Below are 22,867 nucleotides of genomic sequence, written 5' to 3'. Positions count from 1 at the left end.
AAGCAAACTGGCATAAACAGAGACATAAGAATGGAAATTCAGCACAGCCCCAGCAGGGACTGGCTGACCACAAAAACTGAGTAAACCAGACCAAATCCCATGTGAAAAAATAGCAAAGCACACTAAGCTTGAGAAGGCAGGAACAGAACTGGAAACCAGAACCTCAGGGCAGGAAAAAATCACCAGCACAAAATTAGGGAGTCGGCTGTCTTAAATCCAGTCAGAGACTCCTGATGTCCACTCACAGTCCTCCTCCTCAGGTGGCAGGTCTCTGCCATTTAGATCAGCTTCATTACCTACTGTCACCACTAGAGGGAGCCCGGATGGAGAACTCACAACTCCTCTGTCCACACAGCCAGCTCCACAACCCTCACAAGAAGCCAGAGGTAAACCAGAAAATGAGTTCACAACAGGTTCCCCTTCCCGCATACTATACCACCTTACATGGTGACAAAGAGGAAGGTGCAGATGAAAGTGCAGGTTCCTTGAGCAGGTGGGGGGGCATACTCATGGCCGACAGCACTGGCACAGGGCCTCTCATAGTACACAAAAGTGTCTCTGCCAGTGGGAGGGCCCACCCGCCGTCAGACACACCACCGTACTATGAGGGGCCTTTTGCCAGTGCCATCGCTAACGAGTGGGCCCCCCTGCTTGCTCAGGATCACAACACTTGCAAAGTTTAAATACTTACCTCTCCCTGCTCCACCGCCGTGACGTCTTCCGCATTTCCTGACAGTGACATTCTAGTCAGAGAGCGCAATGACATCACGTCTGTACGCCCTCTGCCTAAACAGTCCAAGTGCAGTGAGATGGAAGATGGGGACAATGAGGAGTCCAGACTAGTACAGGGATTCCCTAGTGAGGAGACTTATTTAATTGTTTTCAATGTTGTCACAGCTATTTTTGGGGAGCACTATACTCTGGAGAATGATATATGAGGCCCACCATACACTGGAGCCTTCCAAAGGTGGACATCAGACACTGGAGCAGCATTTACAGGGCCCATTATGCACTGGAGCATTAGAAATGGGGCTCATTTTATATGGAGCATTATTTGGACCCATAACACAGTGGAGCTTCATCCATGGGGACTAACATATACTGTAGCATTATGTGGAGCTCATCATATACTGTTTCAAACATTATATGGGACCAATGATTCTATATGGAGAAATATATGGGCCTCACTACTCTGTATAGCACACTATGCGGTGGCCATAATACTGTATGGAGTAATATACTGTCCGTTTTTGGAGCTATTGGAGAATTTAAAATGGATATCAGTCATGAGATGTAAGAAGTGAAGTATTTTTCATTGTACTATACCGCTATTTCTCTGCCGTATCAGAGGATCATGAATTGTGGCATGTGTTAAAAGAGCCCAGTGACACTCTTTGGCCCAGGGCCCACGAAAATCTGGAGCCAGCCATACCCCCCCCCAGTTTTCAATGCCTAACTATTATTATAAAGTAAATTAAGGTTGACAAGCTTAAGTAATAATAATTGATGTTTTTGGCATTAAAATGGGCACTGCAGGTGTGTTTCCTGTCCTCCACTCCCTGCCGACCTTGGTTTTCCATTGATTTGCATTGGGTTTCGTGTTTCAGTCAGCCTTCGACTCTTCACGATAATCGGCCGATTTCGTTCGACCCGACTTTTGAGAAAGTCGGGTTTCATGAAACCCGACTCGACCCGAAAAAAGGCAAAGTCGCTCATCTCTAATCTAAACCCATTAAAGGGTACCTTTACTGGGCTTAAACTTCCCAAACTGTAGGCAGCATAACATAGGGGCAGATACCCTAATTCCCGCAATGTGTCACTTATTGGGCTACTTGCTGTAGTTTTGATAATATCACTGTTTCAATTGCTGCTGTTCTGCTAGTTCTCTCAATGATTAGCTGAATTATAACCCAGATTACACCATTGATTGACAGCAGTTTGTCTACACTGTGCAAGCTGCCAATTAATGGTGTTGGTGGTGTTAGCTGGAGCTCAGTAATATGGAGGACTACATAGCAGAAGATTATCATTGAGAGGTATACAATAGTTGCAGTTGATAAAGCAATGTTTTATCAAAACTACAGCAATAAGTCTAATAATTGACCTGTAGCTGGAATCAGGGTCTCATTCTCTACATCATGCAGCTCTCAGATGGGGCAGCAATCATACGATGACAGATTCCCTTTAAGCCAAAGAAGAAACAGAAAGGTTGATAGGAGTATGATGAAAACCCTTTGAAAAGACTATTTGGGACAATGTATCCTGTAACCGACTTAGACATGAGACTAAACTGACTAGGTGAATTAGCAATACTGACATCAGGCAATAAATAGGTTAACATTAACATCAATCAAGACAAAAAATTCTTCAAATCAGATAATAATCAGATATTTTTAAATATCTATTTACAATAAGTGGAGAACATCTCAAATATCCTCAAAAACCTATGGATTTTGTCGAAGCATTGCAAAATAAGAGTGGTATGTGATATCTAAAAAAGTCATACTTACGACAAGTCTTCCGGATGTAGTCAATTAACTCACATGGCTATACCGCAAGTAAGAAAGAAGTGTTTACTTATTGTCAAGTTTTTAGTTCATAGACTTAAGGCCCCGTCACACACAGCGATCTCGCTAGCGAGATCGCTGATTTTGTGACGCTACAGCGATCTCGCCAGCAAGATCGCTGTATGTGATGGGGATCAGCGACCGGCCCCCGCCGGGTATTGCTGATCGTGCACTATTGTCCTGGGCCATTTTTTCATCATTGCTCTCCCGCTGTCCAGCGTGCATCGCTGCGTGTGGCAGCGAGAGACCAGCGATCAGCGAGCTCCCAGTGCTGTAAGCAGATGCTGGGAGCTGGTATCTAAGGTAAATATTGGGTTACTAAGCGGTGCGCGTCACTTAGTTACCCGATGTGTACCTTAGAAACCTGCATGCTGGCAGCTCCCGGCTCAAGCATGCAGGTTTCTAAGGTACACATTGGGTAACTAAGTGACGCATGCCGTTTAGTAACCCGATATTTACCTTAGATACCAGCGTCCTCGCTGGTGCTGATCGTTGGTGAAGCTGCCTGTTTGGCAGCTCACCAGCGATCATGTAGCGACACACCAGCGATCATGACAAGTTCATATTGTTGTCGGGATCACTGGGGAGTCGCTATGTGTGATGGGGCCTTTAGTACTAAAGAACCTTACAATCAGTTGTAACACAGAGATGTCAAGCTGAGAGAGCCCTTCTCATGGTGACACTTAAGCAGACAATACAAAAGATAGAATTCCATGCTCTATTAAATGGGGATGAGCGAATGTGCTCGGATACCATGTTATCCAAGCATGCTCGGGTGTTATCCGAGTATCTTGGACATGCTCGGATATTTTTGATTCCCTGATGGCTCAGTGGTTAGTGCTGCAGTCTTGCAGCAAGGAGTTTGTATGTTCTCCCCGTGTTTGCGTGGGTTTCCTCCCACATTCTAAAGACATACTGATAGGGAATTTAGATTGTGAGCCCCATCGGTGATGATAATGTGTGCAAACTGTAAAGTGCTGCGGAATATGTTAGCGCTATATAAAAAAAAAGAAAAAAAGGCAAGAGGTTACCGCAGGTAATGTATCTATCCATCTATTCTTTCTTTCTATATATTTTTTCTTTCTATTCTTTCTTTCTATCTATCTATTCTTTCTATCTATCTATCCATTCTATCCATTCTATCCATCTATCTATCTATCTATCTATCTATCTATTCTTTCTCTATCTATCTATTATTTCTATCTCTTCTTTCTATCTCTATTTTAAAAAACGGATCCGTCGCATCAGTTTTTCACAATCTGCGGCGGATCCGACGGATTGTGACTGACGCCAAAAAACTGATGTGTGAAAGGGGCCTTAGAGAATCCCTGCATGTGTTGCCGCTGTCTAACACCTGCAAAATATGCAGCCACACGGACTCGAACATATTATCCGAGCAAGTCCAAGATACTCGGATAACACCCGAGCATGCTTGGTTAACATGTTACCCAAGTATGTTCTCTCATCCCTACTATTAAATAAAACTTCATCAAATTCATGCTGCCTGAACCATGGGCATTATGAATCAGAAACTGAGTATGTTTTACTACTTTAAACAGCTGATCTGAGGTTAGTCCCCAGCAGGCTTTTCCCAACTAAGCTCCAGTTGACTAAAGCCAGCCAGTGATTAGCCTTGGACTAGTAAATAAATTGAGAAGAGTGAAAATTTTGCCACGATGCGAGGGGGAAGGTGACTGGGGTTCATCAGCTATGGACTCCGGTGATCTTTCTCATGTCAACGCTACACATTGCAGGAGCGTAATCACGCTCCTGTCTCAGTTTGTTCCGGCTGGTGTGGAGAGTGGTTGCATCACTGATGGGACCACTCTCAAAATTATCTGGATCATCATGGGACATGAGCATTAATGGATTATCGTTGGACAGGTGAGGAATATAATATTTTATTATTTTTTGTCTTATACAGTTGGCCATGAGCATCAATGGATTATCGGCGGAAAAGTGAATATAACTTTGCTTTTTTATTTTTATAAATAAATGGGTAAAAGAGGGTGGGGAATTTGTATTTAAAATCAGTAGTGTGTGTCTTTCTTTCAATTAAGAGACTTTTTTATGGCTGTAAATTTTTTACAATATGAGTATGGTGTTAGCAATAGGGGCATCTTATAGATGTCTCCCCACTAATAACCTGTGAGCTTGATGTCAAATGACAATAAAAAGCTGACATCAACCCCACACATATATTATCCCACATGCCACCAAAACAGGGCAAGTGGGAAGAGCCGGGCAAAGTGCCAGAATTGGCACATCTAATAAATCCACCGTTTCTGGGGTGGCTGCGGGCTGCTATTTTTTAGGATGGGGAGGGCCAATATCCATGGCTCCTTCCCAGTTTGAGTATACCAGCCCCCAGCTGTCTTTTTAGCTTGACTGGTTGTCAAAAAATGGGGGGACCACATGCCATTTTTTAAACTATTTATTTAAATAATTAAAACATACGACATGGGGACCTTTTTATTTTTGATGACAAGCTAATATAAAGCTGACAGCTGGGGGTTGCAGCCCACAGCTACCAGCTTTACCTTGGCTGGTAATTGAAAATAGAGGGGAACCCATGCCATTGTTTTCATTTATTTACTTCACAGGTGCTGGCTGATGAATACTCTCATCAGCCATGCCTGCTCTCGCTGCTACTAGTGACAGCAGGTCTAGAATGAAGAGAGGAGTACTCTCATCATCTGATGCCTGTGATCAGGGGTAACTTTTTATTTGTCGGTCACAGGTGCTGTCTCACATGCTGTCATCTGACAGCGTGGGAACCTCAGCTGTCTGACCAGCAGTAATAACCTTACCACCGATCAGAGCGTGTGTTTCCCGTGCTGTCATGCAGATGACAGCGCGGGAAACAGTGGATGTTCGGGCCCCACATTTATCTGAATGGGGTTCGGGTTCGAGTTTGGGAATTGAAAGGTACCCGAACTAAACTTTTTTTAAATGTTCGGCCCAACTCGCCAGACCCGAACATCCACGGGTTTGCCCATCACTAATCGCAGATGTCAAGGTGTAATTTTATTAATCTTTCTATGAACTACATGCCCATATAGACGGGTTAGGAGGGTTTATCCTGCTGACAGATTCCCATTAAAGAAACAAACTCTGCAAAACCAATTCACAAAATGCTTCAGGAAAAGAAAAACACTTGCAAAAATCTCTCAAAAGAAACATATCCTAAGGAATTTTCTGTTTGAGATCCTATTTTTATTTATGAACATCTCAAAAGACTGTGTGAACATAGGCTCATGCATCCCTAACAACTTCCTCATTTGATCCATACCCTAAAGCGTTCAGCAACATGAAGCTTTAGTCACAAAAAAACAAAAGCTACCTCTTTTGATAGCAACTGCAACCATCCAAACAAGTGCAAAAGATAGCATAAATTCTGCAAATTTAAAGGGAAAAAGCGCTATTAATCTGCAGGTATGAGGTAAATCTGTAGGTTAGTAGCATTCTGAACATGCCTGGCATCCACACTTAGAGCCCCACTGCCAGGTGGAAATTAACTTTATTCCTCCTCGCAGCGTTCAGGTTTCAGTTATGGGGGTGGCATCGGCATGGTGTAAGTCACCACTCTGTGTATAGAAAGCAGTGGCTTCACCCAACCACTAACCATGAGTGGAGAAAAAAGGTCAAGAAAGCAAAAATTCTGCTGGGGTATGTAAACTTTTGAGCACAACTGTATCTTCACACACATTATTTACTTCACAGGTGACGGCTGATGGAAAACCACATCAGAAAAACCTGCCCATGTCAATGATATAGAGTAAGTAACCTGCAAAGAACATTAACAATAGACAGTAAATTCCCATAAGTAGTACGTACAGATTGATCACTTTGACCTTGAGTTCCTTTTTGTCCCTGGATGTGAAATAAGAAAATAGTAAGATATATATTAGCAGAAAAATATGCCATATACCGAGTGCTCCTTCCTTATTGCAAACCATGTTAAACAATTATATGTACAGGATATTGATTCAGAAGCTTTGGCCTTCTCTAATGTGGCAGTTAGAGCAAACATGCTGCTCTGCCTACTATCCAGGGTTGCCAATTTGACTCTATTTTTTCTGAACAGGTTATTAAAAAATCACAGACAGACAATATTTTTATGGTCACATTGGAAAACCATAAATCATTATGATTATAAGTGATCCATGTCTACAGCTTAGAATTTTAATATGAAGATATTAGCTGCATTCTCTGTAAGCTGTAAAATTATAATTACAGTCTAAATTGTTGTGAGTTCATTTTCCCCTTCACCATTTAGGTCTGATGAACTCCCTCTTCTGGTGAAGGAAGGTAGTGAGGCTGATTACCAAGCACCTGAGCAGGATGATGATGACTGGGTGACTGGAATTGCTGACTGGATATAAGGCAGCCGACGCCCTTCTGCCTTGCTGGTGATTTCCCTGAGGGATTCTAGGAGACCAGTCTGATTCCTGCTCCTCAAAAGCTAAGTTTTCTGCTCTGCTTTTTGCATTTGTGTTTTGGTTTTGTTTTGCCTTGTTTTTCTGGATTTCTGCCATTCCCTGCTGGGGTGAGCTGAATTCCTTTTTGCTCTATCTTCAGAAAATACCTGAGTACTGATATAGTCTTTTTGAAGCCTAGCGTCTTCAGGGCTTTTTCCCTATCAGTCTGTTGGCTCTTGTTTTGATAGGGTTTTGGCGGATTGCAGACAGCAGCTTTTCTATCCTGTCCTATTTAGTTAGCTTTGGCCCCATCATTTGCTCAGCCTATCTTTCTATCTGTGTGAGTGTTTTTTCATCTTGCTTCACCGTCATTATATGTTGGGGGCTGCCTATTGCTTTGGGGTCTGCTCTGGGGCAGTTTAGATTTCCCTTTCTGTCTTTAGGCTATTTAGTTCTCCGGCTGTGATCGAGGGGTCTAGGGCACCGTAGGAACCCCCCACGGCTACTGCTAGTTGTTGTTGATAGGTTCAGGGGTCTGCAATCCGATAGCTGCCAACTTCTCTGGTTTTCTGGACTTAGCTAGTATTTCTGTTTTTGCCTCCTACGGTGACTCATTCATGACACTAAATACTCTGTATAGGTTTCTTAAACTTCAAAAAATCACGGATGCTTGAAATGTTTTTTAAGAACAGGGAAAATAGTGTCCCATTTTTACCCACTGTCCTGGACTTTCTGGACGGTTGGCCACTCAGATCCTCTCTACACGGTAATCATTTACCTAGCTTGGCTCTAAGTTAAATACTATGTGTTTCAGATATTGTCAACTACAATTCAAAACATGTTCACAATTAAGATTGAAAAATTATGGAGGCATAGACCTCACAGTGCAATGTAAGGCTTACCCTTCTGCCATGATCTCCTGGTGAACCTGGATCTCCGACACCACCTTGTTCCCCAAAGATCTAGGGTAAAACAGTTACATATTTTATAATCTGGATAAATGGAAACAGAATGTCTAAACTTAAAGGATTTTTACGCTGTTTTAAATGCCTTCATCTATTTGGATAAATTAGAACTGCACTATTATTGTCTATGGGATGTGAATGTTCTTGCATTTAATTCTCATTCACTTTAATAGAATTCATCTGCAATATCAGAGAAGGCCTGTTTGAGAGTGGCATCAATTCTGATAAAAAAGCAGACATTTAAGGGACTGTCCAGTCCAAATCGATAAGTCTCCATCACTCTTGGCAGGGGTCATGTAGTGGGCATGGCCTTGCTCTATAAATAGTGCAGTGTGCACTGCTTAATCTGTTTTTTTGGATTAGACTCACGCAGGCACGGACTGACCCACAGGAGAACAGGTGAATCCCCCGGTGGGCCCCTGTTTAGGAGTTGGACTCTCACTGTATGAGCAGTACTTTGTACAGTACACTTGATTCACTATGTACCAGCAAAGGAAACATCTCATCATTCTTTTAAAAATGACCCAGTTTAATATTACATAGAAGCATATGTAAATTTGTGAATGAGGATAACGTAATATTTACATGTAGTTGAACAATGACCCCATAAAGTCAATGTTGTTGGTAGGTCCTTGACATCCCAGTCCAACACTGGACTCACCCAGTGTGTTAAAAAGCATGGATAATTTGAGAACACCATTCGAATAGCATCCATTTGCTTATTGATCCATTGTAATTATCAACTAGCAAAACTATATTTGGTCTACTATTATATTTTTAATTCTTAATGCATAAAATGGAAACCATAAAGATGCCAAGGATGGACAAACAGATGACATACTGATGAGAATCTTGATGAAAAATTGTTTTTCTTAGGGATAAACAAGTGCTTTTACAAATGCTTGTCTGAACCCAGCCTTATGTGCAGAGAGATTTTATTTTTTATTGCTTCTGTTACTTTTAATTCAGCCATCAGTAAATCACTATGAACTAGACACTTACAGAATTTCCTTGCTCTCCGTTCCGTCCATGTTCTCCTTCTTCACCTGAGTCTCCTTGATTTCCCTACAAGAATGGTTACTAAAATCACTTTTTTTTTTTTCTTTTTTTATTAAAAAGAATAAATCACAAGAAAATCTTCTGCATTATTATATTGACAACATTCCAAAATAAACATGCGCATCTGTATGATGCACAAAGGAACATAATTTTGCCCCTGGAACATAAGTATGGGAGTACAGTTTGACAAAACCCGTAGTGCTTGTGAAAAAAAGACTTGTTGGCGGACCTCGAGAAGGAAAGTCGTGATCTTTCTGGCATTACAACTAATTAGAGAAAAACCCCAGCTGCAGGTCCTTCTCCAAAGGGCAGGTTACAGGCAGTCAGCAACCCTGAACTGTGCAACTGTCATATTAACTCGTTAAGGTCTTCTAATAAATGCCTGTATTTAAAAGAAAAATATCCAAGACTTATCATGTAATAGAGAAATTGGTATATCAGCAATAGAGTAACTGTAAATAAGATTTTTAATATTCCATCTTGTTTCACTTGTCTTAATATTTAGAACTATAGCGGTAAATCGCACTATACACACAATATATACAGTGGGTGAAATAAGTATTGAACACATCACCAATTTTGTAAGTACATATATTTCTAAAGGTGCTAATGACATGAAATTCTCACCAGATGTCGTAACAACCCATCCAATCCACACTGACAAAGAAATCAAACCATAGATGTCCATAAATTAAGCTATGTGTAATAATTAGAAATTGCACAGAAGAAAATTATTGAACACACTTACTTAAATGTACTTAGTACAAAAGCCTGTGTTGGTGATGACAGCTTCAAGATGCCTCCTGTGGAAAAACTAGTTGCATGCATTGCTCAGGTGTGATTTTGGCCCATTCTTCCACACAAACACTCTTCAAATCCTTAAGGTTTCATGGGCTGCTTTAATGAACTTTGAGCTTTTGTACTTCCACAAAGTTTTTTATTTGATTAAGATCAGGTATTGGCTGGGCCATTCTAGCAGCTTTATTTTCTTTCTCTGAGACCACTTGAGAGTTTCCTTGGTTGTGTGTTTGGGATCTTTGTCTTGCTGAAATGTCCACCCTCGTTTCATCTTCATAATCCTGCTAGATAGCAGCAGATTTTTATCAAGAATTTCTCAGTACATTTGTCCACTTATCCTTTCTTTAGTTACATGAAGTTTGCCAGTGCTGAACACTGAAAAACAGCCCCACACTATGATGTTTCCACCTCCAAACTTCACTGTTAATATGGTGTTTTAACATAGTGTGTGTTATGGCATCCAAAGAGTTCAATTTTGGTGTCATCTGACCAGACTATATTCTCCCAGTATTTCACACTCTTGCCTAAATGTTGTTGAGCAAACTTTAAATGCGCTTGAACATGTTTTTTGCTCAGCAGTGGAGTCTTGTGTGGTAAGCTTGCATACAGGAAATGGAGGTTGGGTACCTAACTGTACCAGTTGATTACAGGTCTTTCTGTAGCTCTCCACAGGTGGCCATTGGTTCTTGGACAATTCTTTTTTGATAATTCTTTACATTCCTCTGTCTGAAATCTTGGGGGAGCACCTGTTTGAGGCCGGTTTACGTCGAAAGGGTGTTTTTTCCACTTCTGGATTATGGTCCCAACAGTCCTCACTGGAATCTACAGTGGTTTAGAAATTCTTCTGTCAATGCCATCAGTATGTTTTGCAAAGATAAGGTTGCAAAGGTATTGAGGCAGCTCACTGGTTTTATCCATCATGAGATGGTTTACTTGTAGCACCTTGGTAATGAGACACCTTTTTTAGGTCATCAATTGAACCATCTGACATTATTTTTCACTAAGTGGCAGGATTGCTTTCCAATTACAAATAGATTTTAGATGATGTCTTGACTTTCCATGGCTTTTTGCATCTCTCTTGCTTCATGTGTTCAACACGTTTTTCCTGTGACATTTCTCATTATTATACATAACTTAATTTATCGATATCTACAGTTTGATTTCTTTGCCTGATGGATGGGTTGATACCAATACCTGGTGAGAATTTGATTTCAAGATCATCATTAGAAATATATTTATTTTGAAAACTGATGACATGCTCAATACATACACACGCACACATCAAAATGGCCATACTATTTCTAAAACAATCCAGTGTGCATATTTTGGTCTGATTTATTTAGTTTAGTTTCTTCTCACCTGAATTTGTGATCTTAATAAACATTAGTCATTTCCCTATATCATGTAGATTTATTGTTTCTCATTTATTATTGAATTTTGATTGCTGCCAAATGGAAATCTATACATCGCCCTGCTATTACTGATCTAGTGAGTACCTAATCATGCTTCTTTTAAATATGTTTTTGCTCTCCGAAATGATCATCTACCACCTTTCCAGAAAGAATGGACACGTCAGCGATGGTAAGGGGCCCGTTACACATAGCGATATCGCTAGCAATATCGCTGTAACGTCACCGATTTTGTGACGTAGCAGCGATATTGCTAGCGATATCGCTATGTCTGATACTTACCTCCGACTGGCTCCCCCGCTGCTCATCGCTGGTCACGCGAGAACGTCCTGGACCATTTTTCGTCGGGCGCTTCCTGCTGGGCTTCCTGTGGCGCCGACGAGCGATGCGTGGACGCAGGCGGGAGGACGTCAGGATCGTCGCGTCTGACAGGTAAGTAGCAACCCCCGACCCCTGCTATGTCGCTGGTGAGATCTGCCTGTGTGACAGCTCACTAGCGACCACTTAGCCATGCACCAGCGATCCATATCGCTGTCGGGATCACTGGTGCATCGCTAAGTGTAACGGTACCCTTAGAAGGAATTGCAGATGCATCCATTTCTCATATCCGTTAACTTGAATTTTTTCAATAAACAATTATGACACATATATTCAAGCTTATGGTAATAACTTGATCATTTACCAAGTATATAATATGTAAATCTAATATATAAAGCTCAAAGTGTGTATGTATGTATGTATGTATGTATGTGTGTGTGTGTATGTCCGGGATAGGCATCCGCACCGTCGCAGCTACAGCCACAAAATTTGGCACAGTCACACGTCTGGACCCCGAGAGCGTCCTAAGCTATGTTGTGAGGTGAAATTTTAACCCCACGCATTCCAATTCACCAAACAATTTTGCCCTTATCTACATACTGGGGAAAAAGTGTGTGCGCGTCAAGCCACGCCCCTCATTATGATGTCATAATGCCTCTATCCACATACTGGGGAAACAGTGTGTGGGTATGAAGCGCCGCCCCTCATTATGATGTCATAATGGTTGCCATGGCGACGCTGATGTCATAGGTTGCAAGCCCCGCCGCTCATTATGATGTCATAATGGTTGACTATGGGATGGATGATGTGTGATGGGTATATGGGCACTGGACTATGGGATGGAGAATATGTATGATGGGTCTATGGGCACGGGACTATGGGATGGAGGATATGTATGATGGGTATATGGGCACAGGACTATGGGATGTAGGATATGTATGATGGGTATATTGGCATGGGACTATGAGATGAAGGATGTGTGATGGGTATATGGGCACTCGACTAAGGGATGGCGAATATGTATGATGGGTATATGGGCATGGCACTATGGGATGGAGGATATGTATGATGGGTATATGGGCATGGGACTATGGGATGGAGGATAATTATAATTTGCTATAACTAACCACAGTTAGTTACTATGCCCGGGCAGCGCCGGGCTCTTCAGCTAGTATAAATATAAAAATATACATAAATTATGTCACTGTTTAAAATTTCAACAGCAATTTCTGAATTCTGTAATAAAGCTTGAAAACATGTTGCAGGGAAAAGAAAATAAAGCATATGATATAAATTTAAAAGAAAGACAATAAATGTGTGGCAAATACCTTAAGGCCAATGTTTCCTCGACATCCTTGCTGCCCCTATTAACAAGGGAAAAAAATAATTTTAAAAGATTTAAGGCTAGGACTAGAAAATGACTTTGGCCTTGACACACGTCGTGTAATCGGAAATCATGTCACGAGGTTTCAGTGTTCTTGAAAATTGCTGCTACTAGAACACAAAAGTCACAAAAAATGTAAAAAAATAAACAAACTGTGAAAATATTAGAAACTAGTCTGCCGTTACAGCTCTGTGGTCTGGCCCCGGTTGCCCAGTTGTCTGTACATTTGTGTAGCTAGAAATCATATAATCATGAAATTAAAAAACAGTTGTCATGGTCACGTGTGACTGGACACACCGCCTCCAGCAGGGCGAATTTATATGACACGCATGACCCTGGATACACCACCTCCAGCAGGGCGAATTTAAATAAAAGAACTCCTCCAAGCTTTGCAAGAACTCCTCGCTGACACCATAGCTGCCACTCCAGGATTCTGACTGAGCTGCCCGGGACTCTTCTCAAGTTCCTTCCTTCACCAAGGATGGTTGGAAAAGACCAATATCACCAACAGTGAGTGAGAACACCTGACACACCTTTATAGTTAAGAGCCAGAGTCTCACACCTGCTAAAGATTCCCGTGCAATAACGCTCACCACCACCGGGGCAAACTAGAACAAAAGACACCACTGTGTAATAACCCTAATGGCCACCAGGGGCAAAACCAACTCTAAGCAACCAGCTCAAAGGAAAAAAAAGGTTACTTATTCAAAACCTGTCATATCCAACCTGGATCATGACAACAGTATTTAGCAAACTCCTAGCCTAACATGTCATAGAGATATTTATTTATGTATTTACTATATGCCATACAAGATAATGAAACTCACCTTCTTTCCTTTTTTACCAGGTGTTCCATAGCCATCTACACCTTGTTCACCCTAATGTTTATACAAAAAGATTAAAGGGCTCATTCACTATTGGAAATCTATGCAAAAAATGCTCGTTCTGTAGTAAAATGATAACAACTGTTTAGTGGTAACTTATTCTACATTTAAAAATGCAAACTGTATAATAGATGGGGAATAAAAATTGTGGAGATACCGTATATACATTTACCATACTGTATATATACAGTATATATAAAATATTATATTAATGTGTATAGTTATGTACTAAATCAACAGTGTTACCTCAGGTCCCCTTAATCCTTCCACTCCATGGTTTCCTTCCATTCCAGGATCTCCAGGCTCCCCCTGCAAAAGGACCGAACAATATGTTTTCTCAATTACATTTTATGCACATTGTGTCTTTGGCACGATGATATTAGTTGTTAATAAGGTTTCTTTTTTGTTCACCAAGGTTACATGGCGTACTAATTAAATGGGACATAACATGCAAAGCTAAAAATAATGTTGTAAACAAGAACATTTGAGAAATAATAATATAAAATAATAAAATGTAAAATAACAGACACTAATATTTACACAAAAAGTTTCAAAATTTCTTATCTGATATAGCCCTATATTATATTTTTTCACAACATGAGGGTTTTAAGCGTCATTGTTAGACAAATTTATGCTAGCATTTAGCTTTGGGTTTTTTGTTTTTTAACTAAAAACTTGAGTAAATGATTTATTCACAGAACACATTCATCTATTGGGAATACAAATTTATGCATATCTATTTACCATTGACTCCTTCAAAATCCTAAACAACCAGTAATGTTAGCATTTAATCTCTCCCACTAAAACTGTTACTGCTAACCCAATTGCCCCTCTCGGCGATGGTTGAATGGTTTCAATTCCTTGATATTTAATATATCTCGCGTCGCCCAAATGGTGGAAGCAGACATGTTTCGTGACAGGTTTCTCCTCCTTCCTATTGACATCTCCGACGTGCTTTAGAATATGTGCTCTAAATTGGTGGGTAGTCTTCTTCACATAATTAAAATAACATGGGCACTGAATTAAATATACTAGGCCCTAATCCACACTTGACTGTACTAACAAAGTTTTAGCAAATACATGTAACAGAAAGTTGCCAAAAAAGCAGCTTTCTTTAAAACATGACATACCAAAAGGAGAGAGAAAGCGAAACAGAAAAATTGTGATTAAAACACATGTAAAAAAAAGTACTCGAAAACACAATGAAAAAATGCAAGTAACTTAATTGAGATAATTGGTGCAGAAATGGTACAGAAAACCTGCAATATCAAAAACCAAGCAAGAACTCATCCTGGGAACTTAACCTTAGAATACACTGAATATTTCCATTAATCATTTGACTTCTTTGGAATGCTAAAAATCTTCGATATTATAGCCAGTTTTAAGTTCCTTTGATGGCAAGTTTGCCTGTCTTTATGCAAGGAAAAGATTGACCTACTATGAAATTGCACTGCTTTCCTAATATAATATTCAACAAACCTTTTTTCCTTTTTGTCCAGAATTGCCAGAGTCTCCATTAACACCTGGAATGCCAAAAGGGCCCTGCATAAGAAAGAGTATGGGCAGATTTATATATATAAATTCATATACTTAGATATAAATATATAAATATATTTATATATATTTATTTATATATTGTAGATAAATGTAACTAAAATGCAGTATATCCAACTATAAACTATACCGTAAGGCCAACTGGGCCGCTTTTTCCTTTTTCTCCATTGACTCCTGGGATTCCTTTATTTCCCTATCAAAAAAAGTAGATTCATTGTATTATGTATATCTAGATTAAATAAAAACAGCAGATTTCCATTTGTAGTATTTATTTCCAAAAAGTAAAATAGAATTCAGAAACAAAAAAAATAGGTAATAGGTAAACCTTATCATTTAGCAATAGCTGTAACGTAAAGTTAAGATTTTCTTTAGGAACTGATAAGTCTTCCACATGGTTTTGGAGAAATGTAACCGCTCCTTTATGTTCAACTCTCTTAAAATTCCAACACAGAATCTAATAATGTTTTACTACTGAACTTGGGTATTGCAAAACACATTTGTTTTCTTCTTCAGTCTGTCATGCCCTCTGCCTGCCATACCTACCAGCGCGGTCCCGCTGCTCTTCTGCACGCCTCCCGGCGCACTCCTGCTCCACGTCGCGTCCCCGCTCCAGACATCCGGGCTCCCCGTCGTCGTTCCTGCGCGCCTGCGCCTGTCTACCCCCTCGGCGCTCGGACCTCTGGGAGCAGTGATGCAGTGACTCCGCCCCAACATGGCGGCGCCCAACGGCTATTTCAGCAAGGCATCTTGTCAGGTAAGATGCCTGTTTATCTTCTGCAGTGGAGCTGTTCCTGCTCTAGCATTTCCGCCACCCTCAGGTCCCTGTATCCTCTGTGCTATCCTTCTGTCCTGTCTGCGCTGCCTCCGGTAGCTTCTCTGCTCTGTGCCCTCCTGCCTTGCCCGGTGTCTCTGCCTTGTCCTTTGTGCCTCTCTGGTCCGTTACCCTCTGCTATCTGTCAGGCAGCTCTGTGTGTTGTCCGTACCATGCTCACCTTCCTCTCTCGCCCGCAGTCACCAGCCTCCGTCTGCCTCTAGTGCCCCCGATCCTGCTTGCCTCTATTTTCCTTAGTTCCTCCAGTCCCTCCGTACATCTGGGCTCTGTATCTCCTCGCCACTGACTCTCTTATTCCTAGCCCTGGTCGTCCCTTTGACTCCGGCTTTTACGATTCCATCCCTCGTGGGCCTGCTCCTAACGCTCCCTGTATAGGGGGTGGTTTCACCTGGTCAGCTCGCCCTCGGTTGCTCTGGAGCCATGACTCAGAGGGTCCACTTCCAGGTTCCTCCATTTTTTCCCACACCGTAACACAGTCATTCAGATGTCAATTTGCTCATGTGAATTGAATTGTGCATGTATATTATAAGCATCTTTCAAATGTGAAAACTTATGCAGAATCATGAGTTGAATGTGAAATTATTAATTATGCATATTATCTTTTTGGCACACAAAGCAGTCATAAAGTTGTTTTGATAAGAATTAATACTTCTTGTAAATACATGCCAGAAAGTGAAACATATAGTTGATAAAACACTCAAAAACACAATTGCATCTATGTAATAATATTTAATAATATAATTCAATGCTATTATTTTTTAGAAATCACAAGTTTGACAATGCGATTGTTTTTCTATTTGGTTTATAGTGATTGGATTTAATAGTGACACTACAACCAACTAATGTAATTTAATCTGACAAATCACAACATATGAATCAAGCAAGATTCTTTTAAAACAATTCGCGTGTGAGTGATCCCATGAGGAATGTTTAAGAAATGTGGTCGACAGATTCACATTCGCTTCCTTTCCTAGCTTTCCTGGCTGAAGTTTTGACTACAAAGGAATGAAATGCAGCAAACTCAATTATCTTTACAGCAAATGTGTATATAAGATAAAGTTATATCTCCTATATGACTAATTTACACACATTGCCAGAAAATCGTCCACTAGGGAGGAGGGCTGCTTAGTTGAAATGTTCAAACCACATTGACCACATTGTAATTCAGCAAAGTGCCAAACAGAGATGTAGTAATAATTCAGATGTTAGAGGTCAGTGGCCTCTTCACATAAATTATTTGGCCCTGATGCAATTTTTCATAATCATCTGCATATATGTTCAAAATACAGAATAAAGATTAGCAATGAACTGGGGAGTAGAGCTGCGAGGGTCAAACCTCCAAGTGGAGATGATTCATATTAAAAAATTGAAGGAATGCTGATAACACAGGTCAACGAAAAAAAATTTTTTTTCTGGTGTCCAAAATATTTTAATGAATTTGGGGTATTTTTGGGGTGCTGATTCTGAATATGTCATCAGTTTTGCCAGATTGGCTCAAGTTTTTGAGATTTTTGGTATCTTATTTATAGCACTTGTTGGTAAATGCGACGCATCATCTCATTAATTTCTTTGGATTAGTACTTGAACTGAGCAGTTCTCAATATAGTTTTGTGTTAATTAGTGTTCTAAAAGTTTGTTCATAGCTTGATTTTTGCACTAACTTTATGTTGTTGTCTGTTTTCCAGTGAAAAGCATGAACTCATCATGAAGAAGTTGTCTTAACGATCCAGACTCATTCTGTTACATTTGTGGTGAATATACACTGCCAAAACATAGAAGAAACATAACACACTTCGTAAAAAAAGTGTATTTTGCCTATTTTGGGGTTATGCTTGGGGACCAAGACAAGTTTTGGGCACCACACATAGTGTGCAAAGCATGTATCGAATTATTACGAAAATGGAGCAAAGGACAAAGAAAAAGCTTCAAATTTGGTGTTCCAATGGTGTGGAGAGAGCCAAAAAATCATCATGATGACTGTTATTTCTGTGCAGTGCAAGTGCAAGGATTCAATAAGCATAAGAAACGAAAATGGGAGTAACATGGAATCTGCAAGAAGGCCTGTCCCTCATTGTGAAGATGTGCCTGTACCTGTGTTTACCATAAATAACAGTCATCATGATGATTTTTTGGCTCTCTCCACACCATTGGAACACCAAATTTGAAGCTTTTTCTTTGTCCTTTGCTCCATTTTCGTAATAATTCGATACATGCTTTGCACACTATGTGTGGTGCCCAAAACTTGTCTTGGTCCCCAAGAATAACCCCAAAATAGGCAAAATACACTTTTTTTACGAAGTCTGTTATGTTTCTTCTATGTTTTGGCAGTGTGTATTCACCACAAATGTAACAGAATGAGTCTGGATCGTTAAGACAACTTCTTCTTGATGAGTTCATGCTTTTCACTGGAAAACAGACAACAACATAAAGTTAGTGCAAAAATCAAGCTATGAACAAACTTTTAGAACACTAATTAACACAAAACTATATTGAGAACTGCTCAGTTCAAGTACTAATCCAAAGAAATTAATGAGATGATGCGTCGCATTTACCAACAAGTGCTATAAATAAGATACCAAAAATCTCAAAAACTTGAGCCAATCTGGCAAAACTGATGACATATTCAGAATCAGCACCCCAAAAATACCCTAAATTCGATGAAATATCTTTGGCACCAAAAATGCTGTTGACCAGTGTAATCCTTATCTTGTTCTCAGTCCAGGCTACATATTGTTTGCAAGCAATGTCTGATGTAGTAAACGTCTGTTTATACATTTACTGTCCTTTTCGTAAACCAGTCTATAAAGACTCATGCATTGAATCAATGTATCCAATGTTTTATGGCATGACTGAAGAGTACTTTAATTAAAGGGAATGTGTCAGTGGGATCAACCCTCATAAGCATTATATATGGGCATGTAGGTCATAGGAAGCTTAATAAAATGATTCAGTGATATCTGCAATCTGACATTTCAATCCAGGTATCTAAACGTTTTCCTTATATGTAAATGCGCTGTTATGAATTATGGGCCAGACAATGATCTACATGTTTAAAAACAATCAGCAAAAGCTTTACCTCACAGAAAGAATCAGTTGTGATCCCGCGCTGTCCTTTCTGTATACTCTCTATTGCATCCTCCTCTGCCCAGGAGCTGTGGTATGATCAGACCATGTCTCTGTACTGTCAGACACGGCCATTACGCAATACACAGCAGGGACACATGTATAAGATTATCTCAGCACAGGAACATTTTTTTTACCTAATGAAATTGTGGAACTTATTATTATTCCAAGATCTATTGATTAAAGTGTACTTCTTTACCAAACTTTGCTCCAAAGAGTGTGTCGGCACAATTCCCACCTGCTTTTCTGTGATGAAATTGGGTTATACGGGAATCCATGAAGCATTATAGTTGTTGTCTCATTTTGTGTCCAAAATTGTTATAGTGTGCTTTTTTGTGGGTACTGGTTTTGGGGTTATTAAAATAGCTAATGTATTTTCATTACAAATATTATGGGACAAGAACTCTGCTCATAAAGAGGTTGTTCCACGAAGAAAGTACATATTTGCCTGCCAAAGCCAGCAAATACTTTAGCTGGATGTGCATCCTCAGACCTACATTTAAATTAATAAATTCAGAAAACATGAGACAAACACAAAAATGAACATGTCAGTAAGACCCTGTTCACACCACCCAAAGACTAAGACACAGAAAGAACACACAGCATGACAAACGTGCATGAATACTCTGTTGTAAAATATATGTAACAGTAAGCAGCAAGTGCTAGTAAAAGATGTTATCAAAACCAGGGTATTTAGTTGATACGTTTTTTGCAAAAAATGTACGCTAAGCCACTCCACCACGTCATGATAACCCATTATGGAGCAGTCCTATCTAATATATTTAAAACCTGACAATGTGAACAATACCTTCATGAGCAGGGTTCAGAAAGGTGCTGCCCGGTATGGGCACACTGGGCAAAATGGCTTTTTATGTGCGTGTCCCAAAAGAGAGAGGCGGGGATCTCCCAAAGCATGCATAAGCAAGAAATCAATAGATTCAGAACACATGATACACACACAAAAATGAACAGGTCAGTAAGACCCTGTTCACACCACCCAAAGACCTGTTCATCTATTTGGAATACAAATGTATGCACATCTGTTTACTATTCAAAATCCTAAACAATCATTAATGCACATAAAGAGCCGTCTTGCCCAGCGTGCCCACATCATGAAGCGCCTTTCTGAATCCTGCTCATATAGGTACTGTTCACATGGTCAGGTTTTAAATATATTAGATAGGACTGCTCCAAAAAGGGTTACCGTGACGTGGTGGGGTGGCTTAGCATACATTTTTGCAAAAAAACGTATCAACTAAATATCCTGGTTTTGTTAACATCTTTTACTAGCACTAGCTGCTAACTGTTACATATATTTTACAACAGAGTATTCATGCACGTTTGTCATGCTGTGTGTTCTTTCTACATTCAGATTAAGTGTATAGTAGTGCAAAGACCCATCGGGTCCATGCGCAGCAATACATGCTGCCTACCAATCAGAGGCCAGCAGCTGACATTGTCATGCACGCAATCTGCGGCACAAGGCAGTGCTACCTGCCACAGTAAAGGATGCCACACAGCGGGGCAACGAGGGAAAGGTGAATATTTATTTTTTAAAAATCAGTGAGTACACGTTGACGATACTACTACATGGATGACTATGGACTGTGCATTTTATTATATGGATGACTTTGGGCTGTGCATTATATCATATGGAGGACTATGTGCTGCACTACTCTATATGCAGGACCATGGGGTGCACTATACTATATGGAGGACGAGGGACACTATATATATATATATATATATATTCTGCTCAAAAAAGTAAAGGGAACACTATAACATAGGATGTGGTATTTTAGTGTTCCCTTTATTTTTTTGAGCAGTATATATATATATATATATATATATATATATATATATATATATATATATATACAGTGTACGGAAAGTATTCAGACCCCTTTAAATTTTTCACTCTTTGTTTCATGGCAGACATTTGGTAAATTCAAAAAAGTTCCTTTCTCATTAATGCACACTCTGCACCCCAGCTTGACTAAACAAAAACAGAAATGTAGAATTTTTTTAATAAATTTATTAAAAAAGAAAAACTGAAATATCACATGGTCATAAGTGTTCAGACCCTTTGCTCAGACACTCATATTTATGTGACATGCTGTCAATTTCCTTGTGATTCTCCTTGAGATGGTTCTACTCCTTCACTGGAGTTCAGCTGTGTTTAATTAAACTGATAGGAATTGATGCGTAAAGGCACAAACCTGTCTATACAAGACCTCACAGCTCACAGTGCATGTCAGACCAAATGAAAATCATGAGTTCAAAGGAACTGGCCAAGGAGCTCAGAGACAGAAATGTGGCAAGGTACAGATCAGGCCAAGGTTACAAAAGAATTTCTGCAGTACTCAAGGTTCCTAAGAACACAGTGGCCTCCATAATCCTTAAATAGAAGTTTGGGACCACCAGAAGTCTTCCTAGACCTGGCCGTTCAGCCAAACTGAGCAATCGTGGGAGAACAGCCTTGGTGAGAGAGGTAAAGAAGAACCCCAAGATCACTTTTGCTGAGCTCCACAGATGCAGTAGGGAGATGGGAGAAAGTTCCACAAAGTCAACTGCAGCCCTCCACCAGTCGGGCCTTTATGGCAGAGTGGCCCGACGGAAGCCTCTCCTCAGTGCCAGACACATGAAAGGCTGCAAAGAGTTTGCTAAAAAACACATGAAGGACTCCCAGACTATGAGAAATAAGATTCTCTGGTCTGATGAGACAAAGATAAAACTCTTTGCTGATAATTCTAAGCGGTATGTGTGGAGAAAACCAGGCACTGCTCATCACCTGCCCAACAGGTGAAACATGGTGGTGGCATCTTCATGCTGTGGGGGTGTTTTTAAGCTGCAGGGACAGGACGACTGGTTGCAATTAAAGGAAACATGAATGCGGCCAAGTACAGAGATATCCTGGATGAAAACCTCTTCGAGAGTGCTCTGGACCTCAGACGTGGCCGAAGGTTCACCTTCCAACAAGACAATGACCCTAAGCACACAGTTAAATAACAAAGGCTTCAGAACAACTCTGTGACCATTCTTGACTGGCCCAGCCAGAGCCCTGACCTAAACCCAATTGAGCATCTCTGGAGAGACCTGAAAATGGTTGTCCACCAACGTTCACCATCAAACCTGACGGAACTGGAGAGGATCTGAAAGGAAGAATGACAGAGGATCCCCAAATCCAGGTGTGAAAAACTTGATGCATCATTCCCAAGAAGACTCATGGCTGTACAACAGGCAGTGGGACGGACCACCCCAATTAAGGGCACATGAATCTTCACAATAAGTTTATTACCTATTACCACGTATTTGGTGTAGTACGTAACTGAAGAAGGTCAAAATTTGACCAAAACTTTTTTTTACATACTACAATAAATATTCTTCTGAATATCCTAAAGTTGAGTGCTAGGTTTAAAACTTGTATCACACAGGATAGAATTAGATACACAGCTCAGCAGACTGTATCACACAGGAGAGGATTAGATACACACATCACCAGACAGTATCACATAGGATAGGATTAGATACACAGCTCAGCAGACTGTATCAC

The 22,867-nt window shown here is 40.3% G+C and overlaps 1 protein-coding gene across 1 annotated transcript in view; it reads right to left on the bottom strand.

Annotated features, from left to right (window-relative positions):
- LOC141084736 (collagen alpha-6(VI) chain-like) overlaps window positions 1-22,867 on the bottom strand; it is a 177,975-nt gene that overhangs the window by 66,939 nt on the left and 88,169 nt on the right. The window contains exons 23-31 of the mRNA XM_073569619.1: window positions 15,490-15,552; window positions 15,285-15,347; window positions 14,052-14,114; window positions 13,749-13,799; window positions 12,866-12,901; window positions 8,956-9,018; window positions 7,891-7,950; window positions 6,405-6,440; window positions 2,511-2,547 (exon numbers count right to left, since the gene is read on the bottom strand). Coding sequence (XP_073425720.1) covers window positions 2,511-2,547; window positions 6,405-6,440; window positions 7,891-7,950; window positions 8,956-9,018; window positions 12,866-12,901; window positions 13,749-13,799; window positions 14,052-14,114; window positions 15,285-15,347; window positions 15,490-15,552 — 472 coding nt within the window. The remainder of the gene's footprint in view (window positions 1-2,510; window positions 2,548-6,404; window positions 6,441-7,890; window positions 7,951-8,955; window positions 9,019-12,865; window positions 12,902-13,748; window positions 13,800-14,051; window positions 14,115-15,284; window positions 15,348-15,489; window positions 15,553-22,867) is intronic.

Source organism: Dendrobates tinctorius, unplaced genomic scaffold (assembly GCF_039654945.1).
Source record: "Dendrobates tinctorius isolate UK_male_01 unplaced genomic scaffold, ASM3965494v1 ptg000005l, whole genome shotgun sequence".
Taxonomy (NCBI): Eukaryota; Metazoa; Chordata; class Amphibia; order Anura; family Dendrobatidae; genus Dendrobates; species Dendrobates tinctorius.
The sequence above is the reverse complement of the archived record's forward strand: the minus strand, read 5'-3'. Positions and strand labels throughout refer to the sequence as shown.